At 41.5% G+C, this 15,883-nt stretch overlaps 1 protein-coding gene and 1 long non-coding RNA gene across 4 annotated transcripts; one reads left to right on the forward strand and one right to left on the reverse strand.

The window, feature by feature from the left end:
• Positions 1 to 112: 112 nt before the first annotated feature.
• On the reverse strand, positions 113 to 1,543 carry LOC112160797 (iroquois-class homeodomain protein irx-3; the record flags this gene model as incomplete). The annotated part of the gene is given in 2 exon segments (XM_024295606.2): positions 113 to 400; positions 1,173 to 1,543. Coding segments are annotated over 2 exon segments (531 nt in total), but the record flags the coding sequence as incomplete, so codon positions are not given.
• A 651-nt stretch (positions 1,544 to 2,194) lies between these two features.
• LOC112160798 lies at positions 2,195 to 12,560 on the forward strand. Of its 3 annotated transcripts, none has more exons than XR_002921737.2 (4): positions 2,195 to 2,330; positions 3,409 to 3,546; positions 4,433 to 4,836; positions 10,596 to 12,560. It is a non-coding gene; the product is annotated as an uncharacterized LOC112160798 (long non-coding RNA). The 3 variants fall into 3 exon arrangements; XR_002921738.2 differs by lacking the exon at positions 10,596 to 12,560 and adding an exon at positions 7,037 to 8,254; XR_002921739.2 differs by lacking the exon at positions 10,596 to 12,560 and adding an exon at positions 7,044 to 8,254.
• The last annotated feature ends 3,323 nt before the right edge of the window (positions 12,561 to 15,883 follow it).

The raw sequence follows: 15,883 nt of genomic DNA on the forward strand, positions 1-15,883 counted from the left end.
CTGTGTCTGTGGAGTCTCCCTTATCTAAGGGCTTGCTGGGCTCGTCGTCGTCATTTTTCTCCAGATCGATATTCTCGTCCTCCTCCTCGTCCTCGCTCCGGTTCCGGGGCGTCCAGGTCATCTTGTTCTCCTTCTTTAGCCTCCTCCGCGCGTTGGCGAACCAGGTGGACACCTGGGTGAGGGTCATCTTGGTGATGATGGCCAGCATGATCTTCTCGCCCTTGGTGGGGTAGGGGTTCTTGCGGTGCTCGTTGAGCCAGGCCTTGAGGGTGGCGGTGGCGTCCCGGGTGGCGTTTTTGCGGTAAGCGGGGTCCCCATAGGGGTAGGTGCCCAAAGGTGCTGCGTAAGGATGGTATCCTATGGAACCGGCCATGCCAGTGGTGTGGTCATATGGAGAGCTCTAGAATAATAATATTAATAATAACAATAATGAGCACCATAAAAAAATGTACGCACACAAACATGACTACACTCGTGCACGCGCTCTCATATAATGCGCGCACACCATCACTCTGCTCCTCCACACACACTCACGCGCTGGCTTTAATCCAACATTTAAACATTATAAACACTTATTTTTACAATTTTTCCATTTCTATTATTTTATTTTAAAATTGTCTAGTTCAAATTTTCAAGGTGTAAGGAAACTTTTCGTGTTTGATTAATAAATTAATTAATTATCCCGCAATAAAGACGTGCGTAATGGAGACATATCCAGTTATTTTAAATAGTTTTTTAGGCCTAAAAAAACAAATTAATTTGTTGACATAAAACGGTCAAAATATACAAGACAAGCAACTAAAATATGGAAATATGTGTATTTTTACGCTAAAATCTGATAGTTGGAAGATTTGATAAAAAATAAAAGTAGAAAAAGCTCTCGTATGTTGCCATGAGGGCGTGTTTCTGTTTTTCAGAGTTCCGAGAGTTACTTGTTCCATTTTTTAAAAATTAAAAAAATTACTCCAAATGGCCATGAAAGCTTAAAACTAAAGGAACCAATCTGTGTTTTCTGCAAAACTTGTTTTCTGGATTAGCGATTCTGCGTAAAAGCGCTCCTTCGTGACGCGCACTTTTCCTTCCCAAACCAAACGTTTCACTCGCTGGAGACTTTTCAGAGTTGCTTTTTTACTGCTCGTCAGAGAGTGAATAATCACCTTTAATTTACTCACCACGTACGAGGTGAATGTGGCAGCTGCCGCCGCGTCCGCGCTGTACGGTAAGTGGGAGTTGTAGCCTGGCGAGGCGCTGCTGAACGCAGTAGATCCGGCATAGGGCGCGAACGCAGATCCCGAGGAGGATCTCCCAAGTTCCTCAGTTCTAGGTCCCGATATGACGCTGGTGCTGTACGCAGGGCATGAGTACAGGGCTAAAGAAGCGGACGGCTGGTACAAGTAACCCTGAGGATACGCCATGCTGGAGCCCGGAGAGTGGAAGCCACTTAACTTGCGCACTTTCTCCCCCTTTTTATTTTCTCAGGCGCTGTTGTCGGAGCGCATAGAGCTGCGCGTCTGCAGACCAGCTGCCCGTCCTCTCCTGGAAGTGACAATGGTGAAGTCGGCTAGACTGTTTAAATCAAAACAAGCTTGGCTCCGTCGGAGGTTTGGTGTCGCTTCGTCTCTCTGCTGCTCCCTCACCGGACTTGGACCGCCGCTCTCATTCCAGTGCAGAACTTTTATTTTTTACCCGCCTGACTGGGGCTTTGCTTGGGAAAATGTCCTGCCAAGATGCTAAGTTGGAAATTGAGGATCCTGACGCCTACTACGCTGCACTCCACGCTCCTCCTCTCTGGGTGTAGTCACCGAAGGGAAAGGAGAGCTTATGCTGGGGGAACCGCAGCCCTACCCAAATCCATGCTCGCTCGGTCTCCCTCTCTTTCTTCCTCACCCCTCCCTCCCTCCTCTCGCGTTAACTAACAAGCCTTCTTCTCATTCTGTGTTTCTCTGTTTTTTCCCTCTTTAACAAGACTCGATGCAGTAAGCTTCAAGTCCGCCTGGCAGCCCCCCCATTTGGATGACGACGTCATGCGAGTCCACCAACTCCCAACTTTTGCTCCTTTTTCTTCCCAACAGAACAAACAGAAGTCCCGACTTTCACACTTGATCAATAACAAACCGGCTGCTGCTGTGCGCCAGGATGTGGTGGGCTTGGAGGAATTCAGAGGGAGCTCCACAGCAGTGCGTTCTTTCCGCGCGTAAAACAAATAAAAAGAAAAAAAATTGTCACCGCAAAAAAGTGCTTTAAATCAACAGACTGATGTTCTGCGGCTTTTCACGTGGATTACAACAGTTGCGCACGCCGACTCTCCAACGCCAGCTGAGTGTTATTCGGTAAGATACGTCGATTGACAAGTTGGAATCAGAAAAGTAAAAAATTAAGCTTAAGATGGTAAATATATATATATATATTAATGTTTGGATTTGTGGAAGTGTGTTTCTGCGCGTCATCATTTCTGCTTAACTGATTTATTGTAGTGGATGGAGGCTAAATAGTTTTTTCTTCTTCTTTTTTGCAATGGATTCGGGAATAAATCACTCAGATAGACTCAAAAAGTCCCCCAAACCGGGGCAGATTAGTGCCATCTACACCAAATCCGCATGGATAGTGGCTCTAATCTCATTAGATCAGGGCAGATACATTTCTTTTTTTCATGAAAGTCTTAAATATATTGTTTAAGACCGTGACGCGTGCACAGATTTTTTTATTTTATGATTCCAAATATTACGTTTTTGGTAAAATAATGATAATTAATTATTAATAATTGTTTGTTTTTTAATATGTGTGATTTATGATAAACATTTTCCTATTTTTTAAAACAAATATTGTCAGTTTTCCGGCATTTTTCCGGCATCCTGGAGCCTATTTTTTATTCAGGTGATTGACTCCACAGTTCAAGTCTTAGATAAGCCGAAAGGGATCGCTGTAGGCGCTGCTAAAGAGTGTGTGCACAGGCTGTCACGTGTCTCTTACGCTCTGAAAACCTCAAGAGAGCAAAGAATGATGACGCCGTTACACTGGAAACACACTCACACATTAAAAAAGAAAGAAAGAAAAAAAACCCGGAACGATGTGGGGAGTGTGGTGGTGGAATAAGGATTCATACACAAAGCGGCCCTACATTATGGCCTAATGAGATGAAAGTGATACCATGAGACCTGTTTAATGCCTCCGCGTTTAGAAAAACGAATTATTTGAACTTTTTCCTGATGCAATCCTTAAATGTCTCAAATTTGAACGCAGTGTTAATTAAAGCTTAATTATTTTTTGTCTTAAAGTAAACAAAAATAATCATTTTCCCTTGCAGCTTGAACCGTGTGTCTCTTTCACAGCATTTGTATTTCTTCATGCGCGATCATGCTCTGAGTGCCGCGGCTGCAGCTCACGTTCGTGTGTCATGTGTCCTTTCAGCGCGTTTCTGTGGTTCAGAGTGGCACACTCAAAGAGGAGGAGGACCCATAATTTGAGATCACTGAGCCTTTAATAGGAATAGGGTTATGGCAACTGCTACCGCCTCTCAGCGCCGCGCTGATAAAGGAGGAGGTGTGGGTGAGTACACTTTTTTGCTCATTTGCGCTCCGGGGTGGCGCATCTTGTGCGTAAAAGTGATCTGTCAAAGGAACGCGCTGACCCGGTTATCAATCTGTTTGTTTGTTTTTTCCTTTTCTTATTTTTTTATTTATTTAAGCGCGCTTTCCTTTCGTTTTTTGTCCCTCCCTCTTTTGGAAAAAAACGTGACCTCAGTTTTGACGCATGAAAACGGCTTTACGTGGCTCAGAAGAAGTGAATGAAAGCTGATGCACGCCACTTAAAATGCCTGAGGGAGCAAGTGTAATCTAAATTGGATATAGAGGCTATTATTACACAACATTATACGTTGTGGCGGACTAATTGCGCGGCTGGATGGGTTGAGCAGTCAGTAAATGTCGAGTGGCGGACAGGTTTCTGGAGCGCACAAGGTCAGCCGTACGCAGCTCCCAGTGTACTGAAAAATGCTTCAAGTATTCATGGGATTTTTTTACCCACTCTAAATCTGTGTCCTAAACCGATTAGTTGACACCAATTTTTCTTTGATGTATTAGCTGAGGGCTTTTGCCACTTGGAAGCCAATTGAAATTCAAAACAGTTTTTGCACCAAATGCTTTGGGGAGATCTGCCGCAAATAATGGATGTAATTTATTTTTGACCTTGCATTTTGTTTCCAATGGGAGGCCTATTAAATGATTAAACATATGTGCACTATGCTCCTTGACTAAACAACTGGCGTTCAGCAAAGGTTAGCTTTTATTACTCCGAAGTGCGGGAGTCGTTTGTTTCAGCGTTTTTAGATGATTTATTAGAAGATGAGGCCGTCCTGACAGCGGCTTTTTAAATCAGAGATGGAATTTCTCATGTTTCTAACAATATTGGCTGTCTTTGTTTTGTGTCTGTGCAGATTCATGAAGTGTTCGCAAGTCGCCTCAAACGCAGCTTTTTGCAGAAACAGTTTGAACACTTTATTCTATTTTTATGATAACTCATATTTTGCAGCATTTTTTTTCCTCTAATCCAAATAAATTTTAAAATCTTTTCAGATACTTCTTTTTTTGTTTTTATTATGCACACAAAGAAATTCCACGAAGCACATTGATTTAATGCTTCTTTTCTGACCCCCTCTTGTCATTTCTTTTTCTTTCATTGACCTGAATGAAGACACATGGAGGAGGAGAGCTTTTCTTCCTGATGGGGGTTTCCTGCCCTCACTCCCCATCATCCCCACAAAGGCTGAATGGCAGATCGCTGGATTGGCTAAGTGATGAAATGATGACCCTATTATGAGAAGCGGTTCCAAAATGAGAGGTATCAGACACAGATTGGGTCCCTTTCTCTCTCACCGCCACAGCAAGCTGCCAGCTGCAAAGATGATGATTGATTCGCACTAGACGGATCACAGGAAACGCACATTGATTTTTCTGTGTTTTATCAAAAATATTTATTTAGGGCTTCATCCACAGGGCGTGTCCACACTCAGCCGTCTGGAATAAAATAGATAATTTTCCTTATTTCTGTGACAAGACAAATGACCTGAAGTATTATATCAGAATCAACTCAATAGACTTGGTCAGTAAATGATTATTGATTTGAATTTGATGAAGCCGTAGTGTTATCTGGAACTCTCTGAGCGGCTCCCTCTCGGACAGGGGTGTCAAACTCAATCGCACCAGGGACCAAAATCAAACACACCTGCAGTTGCGGGCCGAACAGGATAAACATTTATTGAACTCTCTAAAACTACAAAAGCTCTTTAAACATAATTATGAACTATATATATACCATTACCTGCAAAAATGCTAGTGTGAATGCTGTAAGCTGAATTTGGCTACTGACGATGTTAGTGCTGATAGCTGAAGGCGCTCAAATTGAGACCTGAAATCAATAAAGCTAATAGCTGAAAGCACTGAAAAAGCTGAAGTTGATGGCTGAAATCATTGAAGCTATTAGCTAAAAATGCTGCAGCTAATAGTTAAATCTGCTGAACTTTAGGGCTAAAAATCCTGAAGTTGATAGCTGAAAACGCTGAAATTGATAGCTGAAAAGGCTGAAGTTGATAGCTGAAAAGGCTGAAGTTGATGGCTAAAAGCGCTGAAGTTGATAGCTAAAAACGCTGAAGTTGATAGCTGAAAACGCTGAAATTGAAAGCTAAAAGCGCTGAAGTTGATAGCTAAAAACACTGAAGTTGATAGCTGAAAACTCTGAAGTTGATGGCTAAAAGCGCTGAAGTTGATAGCTAAAAACACTGAAGTTGATAGCTGAAAAAGCTGAAATTGAAAGCTAAAAGCGCTGAAGTTGATAGCCAAATACTCTTAAGTTGTTAGCTGAAAAACACTGAAATTTAAAGCTAAAAATGCCTATGTTGATAGCTGAAAAAACACTGAAATTGAAAGCTAAAAACGATGAAGTTGATAGCTGAAAATGAGGAAGATGATATCTGAAATCCCTGAAGGTAAAAGCTGAAAATACTGCAGCTGATAGCCAGCTAAAATATTAGCTAAATGTCAAATTACCCTTAAAATAAATAAACATAGGCTAGCCAAAAAGCTAGCATGTAGCTGAAAAAATAGCTAAACTCCAAAATAGCCAAAATCCCCAAATTTTCCAAAAAGCTAGGAGAAAGCCAATTTTAAAACTTTAAAACCTTAACTTTAACATAATTATGAATAACAAAAAGGCAAGAATGTTATTCCAGAATAAATCAACTTAAACCTTAAATAACTTTCAGTAGTTTACTCTCCATAAAAATGTATTTGGTCAAAATTATACAAGTTACAAACAAGTGCAAGGTAACATCAAGTCATTAATAACAATACAATAAAAGGATCTGGAGGGCCGGTTAGAATTACCTGGAGGGCCGGTTTCGGCCCCCGGGCCTTGACTTTGACACATGTGCTTTAGAACACGAGCGTCAGCATCCAGACAGAAATGCCAGACATCTTCAAGAGTCTTTCGCAGGCCTGCAGGTGCAGCTGGGACAGAATACGCCTGAAGTCAGTGAATATCACAGATGGTTATTTCACACAGTCAACATTTATCTGTTCCTCTCACCGGTGTGCCGCAGCTTTACAGTTTGATTCATGATCGGAGCGTTGCTGTGCCTCATGTTGTCTAAACAGACCCAGAGTACAGAGAAAGTCAGCCTTATTTTGAAGGTGCTATAGGTGCCATATGCTTCTAATCCTTTACTCAAAGGCTCTGGAGGTATGTAGGAGGCACATCCCCTTCACCAAACGGCAAACTGATACAATGTTCGAATCAAACGACTGCCGGGGATGCTAAAACCACAGTGTGGGAGCCGTGCCCCAGATATTTGCTCCGACTTAATCCAATTGAAATAGTATGAGTGAGTTGCAGGGGCTCCCAGGTCTGCTGCTTGCTTATGTATGTGATGCATAATGGAAGTTGACAAGGTTGGTGATAGATCACAGCCCAGGTAATGTAAACACATTAATCCCTCAGGGTTCATGTGCATGTTCTTTCTCTCTTCTGCTTCTCCCTATTTGAGACCCCAGGACCCCCCCACCACCAGCACCACCATCCCCAAAAAATGTTCATCATCTTCCCTAAATGCCTTAGTGGAGCACGAACCAGAAGCAGCCTTAATCTGTCAACATGCTCTTTAATTGGAAGGAGAAAACAACACGTGCTTCCTGGACGTGCCATGTCTAAGTGCACATGCCAAAGAAATACGGAGTTCATGGAAGAAGAGATCCCGGGAGAGGGGGCATAATTAAAAGTATCTTTTAATAGGCTTGTAATGCTGAGCCTGAGTCTTGTTGCCTTAAGTAGAGAGCAAAGTCTGCGGCTGGAGATGGACATGCGAGGGGGTTCTGCTGAGGGAGCCTGTAAGTGATACGCCGCCTCCGCGTCATCAGACATGCAGTCTCTGCCTCGGTCGCCACGCTCAGGACAACAGGCACTTTCCCTCCCGCCTTGGACACCTCGGTGTAGCAGCTTTTGTTCTCCTAATGAGAGATTCTCCTCCGCAACATCCACTTTCCAACTCTCCTTCCACAGCCACTCTGTTCTCCAACTCCCAGAATCAGCTGGGATTACGGGCTTGATTTTGGGCCTGCTACACTGTAATCAAATGAGACTGCTTAGAGGAGAGGAGATGGAGGGGGGCGGAGTATTATGTTCTGTTGTGCATTCCACTGCAGCATTGTTGCTTTTTTGTTTTTCGTCAGGGCAGGCTTTGATGCTGTATCCCCTTACCTTTGTAGTCCCGGTAGCCGTGTTTCATAAACACAGAATGGGAAACATCCTCGGCATTAGAAATTTAGATCGCTGCTTTTCTCCTGCCACTCTGCATTCTGCTCTCTGCCTGGCAGCGTTCTCCCGTCCCAGAGCCGAGGTATTAAGTTTCCTCCCCTATGCATCTGATTCATTTAAACTTGTCACAATCAGCCCCAGTTATTCGCTGTGTCATGTATAATCTATGGCAACAACAATGCCAACATGGCTGCCTGTTCTTCTCCTTCACTGGGCACTGCTGCCACGGTTTGGTTTCAGGAGAACTCCGTGAGCAGACATTCATGCCTCCTTATACCTAGAGAGTTTATGCTTGATTTTTAAACATGATAGAGCACAATATTATTTACGAGGCGTGGCTCTTTTATAGCACTATTTGCTTTGTATTGTCAATCCTGAGTTGTCTTTTAATGTAAGTGAAAATATCTATTTCTAGAGATATCCAAATTCATTAAAACACAATCTTCAGCAATTTTTTTGTCTGATTTAAATGTCTGTGATGTAAATCGCTACAAAATAATGAAATACTTTATTTTAGAGCTCTTTTACCCCTCCACAGTGGCTAAAGAAAAATAAAACAACTCTCATTTTTTTAAAGCAGGGGTGTCAAACTCAATCCAAAACACACCTTAGGTTGCAGGCCGAAGAGGATACACATTTATTGAACACTCTAAAACTACATTTTAAAAACTTTAAAACCGTAACTTTTAAACATAATTATGGATGTGTGAATGCTGTAAGCTGAATTTGGCTACTGAAGATGCTAATGCTAAAAGCTGAAGATGTTAAAATTGATAACTGAAACAGTGAAGCTGATAGCTGAAAATGCTGAAGCTGATAGCTAGCTAAAATATTAACTAAATGCCAAATCAGTAAATAAACTGTAGTAGTTAATAAAATAAATTAGCCAAAACCGCTAGCATGTAGCTGAAATATTAGCTAAACTGCAAAATAGCTTAAAAAATCTTAGTAAATGCCAAAATGTTCCATAAAGCTATTACAATGCCAATTTTTAAACTTGTCGTTTTTGTTTCATGTTGTTTAGGAATACATTTGCTTCACTTGCATGTTCCTGTTTGGAACAGGAAGTCTTTTATTTTGAAAGAAAGTCATAGCAGCTTTTGTCAAAAGTAAAAAACGACTTTAAGCTTTGAGAAAACTCTAGTTCATGTTAATATTAATGTATTCATTTGCGCCCAAAAATAAAAATAATTGATATTTATTAAAAAAAAAAAAAAAAAACGACAATGAAATAATGCAAAGTAGTATAAAATTGTCTGAAAAGGGTAAAAAAAAAAAAAAAAACAATTGCGACTTCCTATTAGTTTTCGATCAGTACCAAACAGGCCCAAATGGCTCTTTTACTGGCAAAGGCTGCAGATCCCTGTTTTAGAGAATGTGTGCATATTCTTCAGAAATGTTCTTTTGAAACCGTGAGTTCTTTTCCTCGTCTTGGAGGGTTTCCGTTTTGTCCAACATCTGACACACTGCCCTGGGTGATTGAGCCAGACGTGGAAATCCAAAGCAGAGATGCTCCCCTTAATGCCTGACACCTGGTGTAGATTTGGAAGGGATTGCACTGCAGGTACTGCCTTACCTTCTCACCAAATCCCAGAAAGTCCCCGAGGTATTTCCTTTGCTGTCCACGCTTGTGTTTGTTTCTGCTTTGCTTTGCCACCCAGCTATCCAGCCTCCGTCAGTCGACCCATGTGTGGGGATTAGGCTGGGGGGGTGCTGAAACCTGATCTGTATTATCCCTTTGATACAGGTAATTCCGATTGGTTCAGATGTATAACAGATTTTAAATCGGTTTAAGGCACATGTGTCAAAGTCAAGGCCCGGGGGCCGATTCGGCCCACTGGGTAATTATATCCGGCCCTCCAGATCATTTTATTTTATTGTTAATAATGGGCCGAAGTTATCTTGCACCTATTTTTAACTTGTGATAAAATGTATTTTTATGGAGATAAAAATATTGAAAGTTATTAAGGTTTAAGTTGATTTACTCTGGAATAATATTCCTGGCAGTTTTTTCATTACTATGTTAAAAAGTTACAGGTTTTGAAGTTTTAAAAATGAGATTATGCTAGCTGTTTGCACTATTTTGGTATTTACTAAGTTTTTTAGGCTGTTTTGGAGTTAAGCTAATATTTTAGCTACATGCTAGCTCTTTTGGCTAACCCAAGTTATTTTTTTTCCATTTTTGTTAGGCTAATTTGGTGTTTTGCTAATATTTCAGCTACATGCTAGCAGTTTTGGCTAACTTTGCCTTTTTTATCATTTTTTTAGACTTTTTTGGAGTTAGGCTGATATTTTAGCTACATGCTAGCTCTTTTGGCTAACCTAAGTTATTTTTTTTCCATTTTTGTAAGGCTAATTTGGCGTTTTGTTAATATTTTAGCTGGCTATCAGCTTTATGGTTTTCAGCTATCAGCATTCACACTACGTTATTGCAGGTAATGCTATATATCTAGTTCATAAATCTGATAAAAACTTCTAGTTTTAAGGTTTTAAAAGTGTCGTTTTAGTGTGTTCAATAAATGTTCATCTTTTTCCAAAAATTTAAAGTGCGTTTATCCAATAGAGTTTGACACCCCTGATTTAAGGTATTAGAGGCAAAAACTTTTATTTTATGTACACATTTTACTTTGAGACTCTAAAAGTTGAATCTGTGACCAAAGTTTGACCAAAATTGACTTTGCCAGAATGATTCCTGGTATAAAAACAACTCCTAACCTGACATAATTTCTTCCCAAATCCCATATTTTCTCTGCTTTGTCTCCATCTGTTCGTCTTGTTTATCCTCTCTCTAGATCGCCGTCTGTCAGACGGACAACAACTGGACCTGTTACTCAGGAGTGCCGCTGCTCACCTCGCCGCTGGCATCTGCGAGCTGTGCTGGGACGGGACAGCCCGCCAACATAAACACAGCGTGAACATCAAAGCCTGGCAGCCGGGACTGCAGCACCTGAACATGCTGAGGCGCAATCCACCTGACCTGGGAATTGAGACAAATTTGTGCATATTATGTTTGAAGGAAGCAGATTTTTAGCGAATATAGACAATATTCTATTGTTTTTTTGATTCGTCAGAAATTGAAGAAGTTCCAGTTCAGTCTCAGTCATGGCTAACAGAATTACACGGATAACCTCGGGTTACACTTTGCTCCTCACTATTAATGCGATGCAGTTTGTGGCGGTGAAACACATTCGAGTGCACACTCGGTGCTCTTCGCAAGCACACTGTTTATGTTGACACATGCAACTCTCTTCCTGATGCAAATGCAATCTAAACATTAAGCGGAGGGAAGGCAAGCGTGGCCCATAAAGGCTGTGAGCTCCAAACACTTTGAACAGACAACTATCACTAATCACTCCCAGAGCAGTGCGGCGTGTAATTACTCTGCCAAACGTTTGCCTTTCACAGCTTAGCACCGGGAGCCCTGACCCTGCGCCTCCCTGTCTTTCCTCACCGCCGTGCATGTGGAGGGGTTGTGCCCCCCCCCCCCTGTCTTTTTTTACCACAGGGATAGTAGGCAGGCAAGCTGAGCTCCCTCACAACAATATTTTGAGGAAAAAGTGGGAAAAGAGGACGCAGGGAGGGAGCGGGCTGGTGCTTCCGGCTTTGTGGGAGCCCATTTAAACAGGCTTTGAAACCTTAGCCATCCGGAGATCAGAAATAGCCTTATTGACTGCATGGGTCCACAAGTGACCGAGAGCGCCACGTTCACCCCACCGAACAGTTGGAGCGCTGGAGGAGGGATAAAGAACGGGGGGGCATCTATAAAGTCTCAGGACATTAATTTTACATCAGGAGAATATTCTGTTTTTCTTATTATAAGTGACACACGCTTGTATCTTTTTTTTTTTTTTTTGGCGGGGGGTGTTGCATAATTTCTTTGTATTGTCTGAGGAGTTGGAGACATCCAATTCTCCTCGCTTGCCTGTCCCTGAGTCACATTTATTGATATTAGTGATGCGGCTGTCACTCTTCGGCGGGATCTGCCCCCCCCACACTCAATAGGTGGATGTTGATAAGATGACACAATGCAAATATGGAGTGTGAAAGCAGGAGAAGGGGGGGGGGCTCCTTGGCAAGCAGGTACTGTGTGCTGGGAGCGGCATCCCATAATGACTATTAGCTGGATTTCACAGCCAGCTTCTGATCTCTGGCAATGACAGGGGCCTTTATAAGAGGATGGGTGAGCTGCAACCCCCTCCTCATAACCCCCCTCATTCATGTGCATAAATACATGCACTCAATAGCGCACATACAACAGGGAGCTAAAAAAATCATGCTTTTGGGCCATACTTTCAGAAAGAGTCTTTTAAAGAGCAGAAATCTGGACATCTTACACCTTAGGTTGAGGACCGAATATGGAATTACTTTTGTGCCAAAAGTTTTTACATCAAAATTTTTTAAATTGCAAACAAAAGTGTAAATAATAAAGATTCATGATATCTAATATTTGCTTTCAAAAATGTATTTTTTTTTTACATTTACAAACTTTTTGTATTTTTTTTTGCTTTCAAAAAATATTTTTGCGATTGCAGCCCAAATGTTTTTAGATACGTTGTGTCTCGTCTCACTTTCACCCCATCTTTAAATTTGCGTCGAGACGTTTGGCGAGATGAGGCACAACACGTCTGAAGACATTTGCAATCGCTAAAATATTTTTGTAAGTTAAAAAAAAACTGTAAAAATATTTTTTTAAAAGCAAATATTAAATATTCTTATTTGCAAACATTTATTCTTAACACTTTTCATTTTGTTTCCAATTTAGAAATTTCTTATCTCAAAACTGTGACTTTTGTTTGCAATATGCTGGCACAAAAATCACTCCATAGACAAACAGAATAAACATTTATTGAAAACAGTAAAACTATTTTTTTAAAAAACTTTATAACATAACTTTTTAACTTAAATATAAATAAGAATAGACAGGAATATTATTCCAGAAAGTTTGAAGTAGGCGCAAGATTACATCAGGCCATTAATAACAATAAAATAAAGTGATCTGGAGGGCCGGATCCGGCCCCCGGGCCGTGACTTTGACACGTGTCTAACATTGTAGCTTTATGTCCTAATCTGAGTTTCACTAACAGTTTTTGTCCTGCGTGTGACCAGCCCTTTACAAGTTCATTTTCCCTCTCTCAAATTGCCCTCTGGTTCCTTTCTGATCTCGTACAGACGTTTCGGAAAAGCTCCGCTTTTATCATTAATGCAGTAATTTCACTTCGTCAGTCACTTGTGACTAAATATACATCTGCGATTAACTTCACAACCAGACTATCTGGTACTACTTTGATAGTATAATGGGCTGCGGTTGCTCTTGGTTACAATCATCTGATATGTGGGTTCTGAACTCCACTTACAACATCGTTCAGGCTGTTTGAGGGAAAGAATAATGGTGTGTGATGGCTTTAAACTGGTGAAAATTGTGTGTCTCCCCTTTTAATTCCTTTGTTGGAGCATTTTGCAAAGATGAAAAAAAACAGTGCCCACCCCCCACTACTTCCCCTCTCCAGTTTCTATTCTACACAAATTAGCTATGGTCCTGGAGGGCAAAATGACAAGAGGTTACTGGAAGACTATGTGTTTAATTAATTGAAAAATGCTTAAATTGCTTTTACAGTTGTTATGTGAAGTGAAAAAAGGGAATCCGTGTTGCCAGTACTCACCCATAATTAGCACCCACGGGAATTAAATATTTAGGATTAGCTGTGTTGCGGCACTTAGGACACAAATTTCTATTTAAACTATGAAAGCGAGTCTGTCTTAAGTGCACGAGTCTGTGTGGACAGCTGTGCAAAGGGGAACAGCACAGGATATTTCAGCAAGACACCCCAGTGGCATTCCGGGTCCTTCCACATCACATGTGTAAGAGATATGGCAGTTGTATTCCCAGGGGTTAGGCATTACTTAGAGTATTTAGTTTTCTAATTAGGCTAAGGGCCTTCGTCCATGCCTGCCGCCACCATGGGAGCCAACCAGAATTTCCTCTCAGATGTGTCAAAGTCTGAGCCTGAAAGAAAAAAAAATGTATAAGGAAAAAGGACATAAAGACCTTTGTTTATACCAACTTTAACTACGTGCTGCCTTTAATGACTCGACTGGTGTGCTTGAGGAAGCCCAGGGAGAAGCGTGGAGCCTTAATGATCAGATGTTGGAGACTCCGAGTGCATTTTGACCGTCCCGTTTGGTTTGGGCGACAGAGAGAGTCGTTCATGGAGACCATGAGGGACAACCTCAGTGTTGGGTCAGCTGGTCTCACAGAGGGGCCACTTAAAAGCATCAGCAGCTGATCGCAGCAACTGTTACACATGTCAGAGCGACTCAGGTTTCCCACTGATGAGAAGAAATAAAAGGTATTTCCCCCTTTTAAATCCATCAAATTGTTTGTTTTTGTAAAGATTTTGTCAAAAATGTAAGTTTGACCTATAAGATCTTAGAGTTTCCTTTTGTTTTTTAATAACCACAAACATTTTCCATAAGAACCCACCAGAGAAATGAGTGATTGTCAAGACTTCGCTCTGGTAAAGCCACACCAACACATTAAAGCAGACAATCGCACTGTACTGAATCACTGAATCATGTTCAATTAACACAAAAACCCCCTTTGAGAAGCTTTGTTATTTGTTTTGAAACGCGGCTCTCTAAAAATTCAACCGCCACAGCTTCAGAACAGGATGCTAAAACCCCCTTGTTCTGTAAAACAAATTCAGAGGATTATTCAAAGCTTTGAGAATTAGGATGGAAAAATCCATGCGTAAAATTACCGTCCATTCAGCTTCAGGCAATATTTTCCTCTAGAGGCAAATATGTTAATTGGGCTTTCTAAAGTAGCTAAATCCTCAGGTTATTTAATTTTCCCAAAAGCCTTAGCAGGGCAGAATTTAGAAGAAATATGTTTGTAAAACTCCTCATATTAGCAAAATAGTCATAAGGGACAAATAAAGACACAGAGGAGTGTGGTGGTCTCTGAACATTGTTTTTACTGACTGTGTGTGCTAAATCACCTTTTTCTGAGTTTGAATTTGCTAAAATAATCTCGACATGACAAACGGCCATCATTGCCCTGATTGTCACTTCATCTAATTGCTTTTGCTGCTGTTCCCAGAGGCTGCGCTCGACTCTGTCACAGGCTCTCAGTGCTCAAGCAGCCTGTTCAAAAAGATCCTGACAGAGTCCCAGGGTGGAGGCACGCCGCCCTCGCCGGCGCCGTCGAGCCTTTGTGACGAACCACTGACCGTGCCGTTCACAATTTTCATCCAGCCCAGCACATAAAGAGTCAGGGAGAAGCATTATTGACAGGAAGATCGAGAATTCTGCTGCCTTTCTGCTCCACCTTGAAGCAACAAAACAAGTGCTAAACCATCAGTTTGAATGCGGCGCGGCCCCGGTGGAGGAGAGCCTTTGATTCCCTCATTGTTGTTTAGTTAAGGGGAGATGAGCTGCGGCTGGAACACGAACACACAACAATAACTCCATTTATTCAAAAATGTGCTGCCTTTTCCTTTACATTTGAAAACCTTGTAGTGGGCTCAGAAACTCTGTTCTGCTTCTTTTCACTGAAAACAATGAGACTCCACCAAAAACCAGACATGAAAATGTCCTCGGTTTACCAGACCTCAGCAAAGCTCTTCTTCCCTAAATGTTGGAGGAATCCCACAGACATGTATATTTACAGAATTAATGGAGCATCGCTTCCACCACACAGCAGCTGCAGCCTGCTGCACTCAGACGGCTGAACAGTTGAAGAGCATTCCCAAAAAAAATCAGTTTATCTGGTTGGTATTGGAAATAAGTTGGGCATTAAATTAGGTTTTAGCAAAAATGTTAACCGTTCCAGAGTTTTAGGGTAATCTGATTGACTTCTGCTGGATGTGTGCAGGTCACCATGTAAACACTGGGGGGACAGAGCCCCCCAAATGATGAACAATCTTCCTCCTGTTTAAAAATCAAAGCTTAGGACACACTTTTCATAATCATCTTTTGATCTATTTCAAAAGCAGTGGGTTATTTTAAAATTGTGATTAAAACCTGTAGTTTTAGGACTGTTTGCAGGGAGGAAGCTTGTAGTGATTTCCCATCATCCCTT

The sequence above is a fragment of the Oryzias melastigma genome, linkage group LG3 (genome assembly GCF_002922805.2).
Source record: "Oryzias melastigma strain HK-1 linkage group LG3, ASM292280v2, whole genome shotgun sequence".
Taxonomy (NCBI): Eukaryota; Metazoa; Chordata; class Actinopteri; order Beloniformes; family Adrianichthyidae; genus Oryzias; species Oryzias melastigma.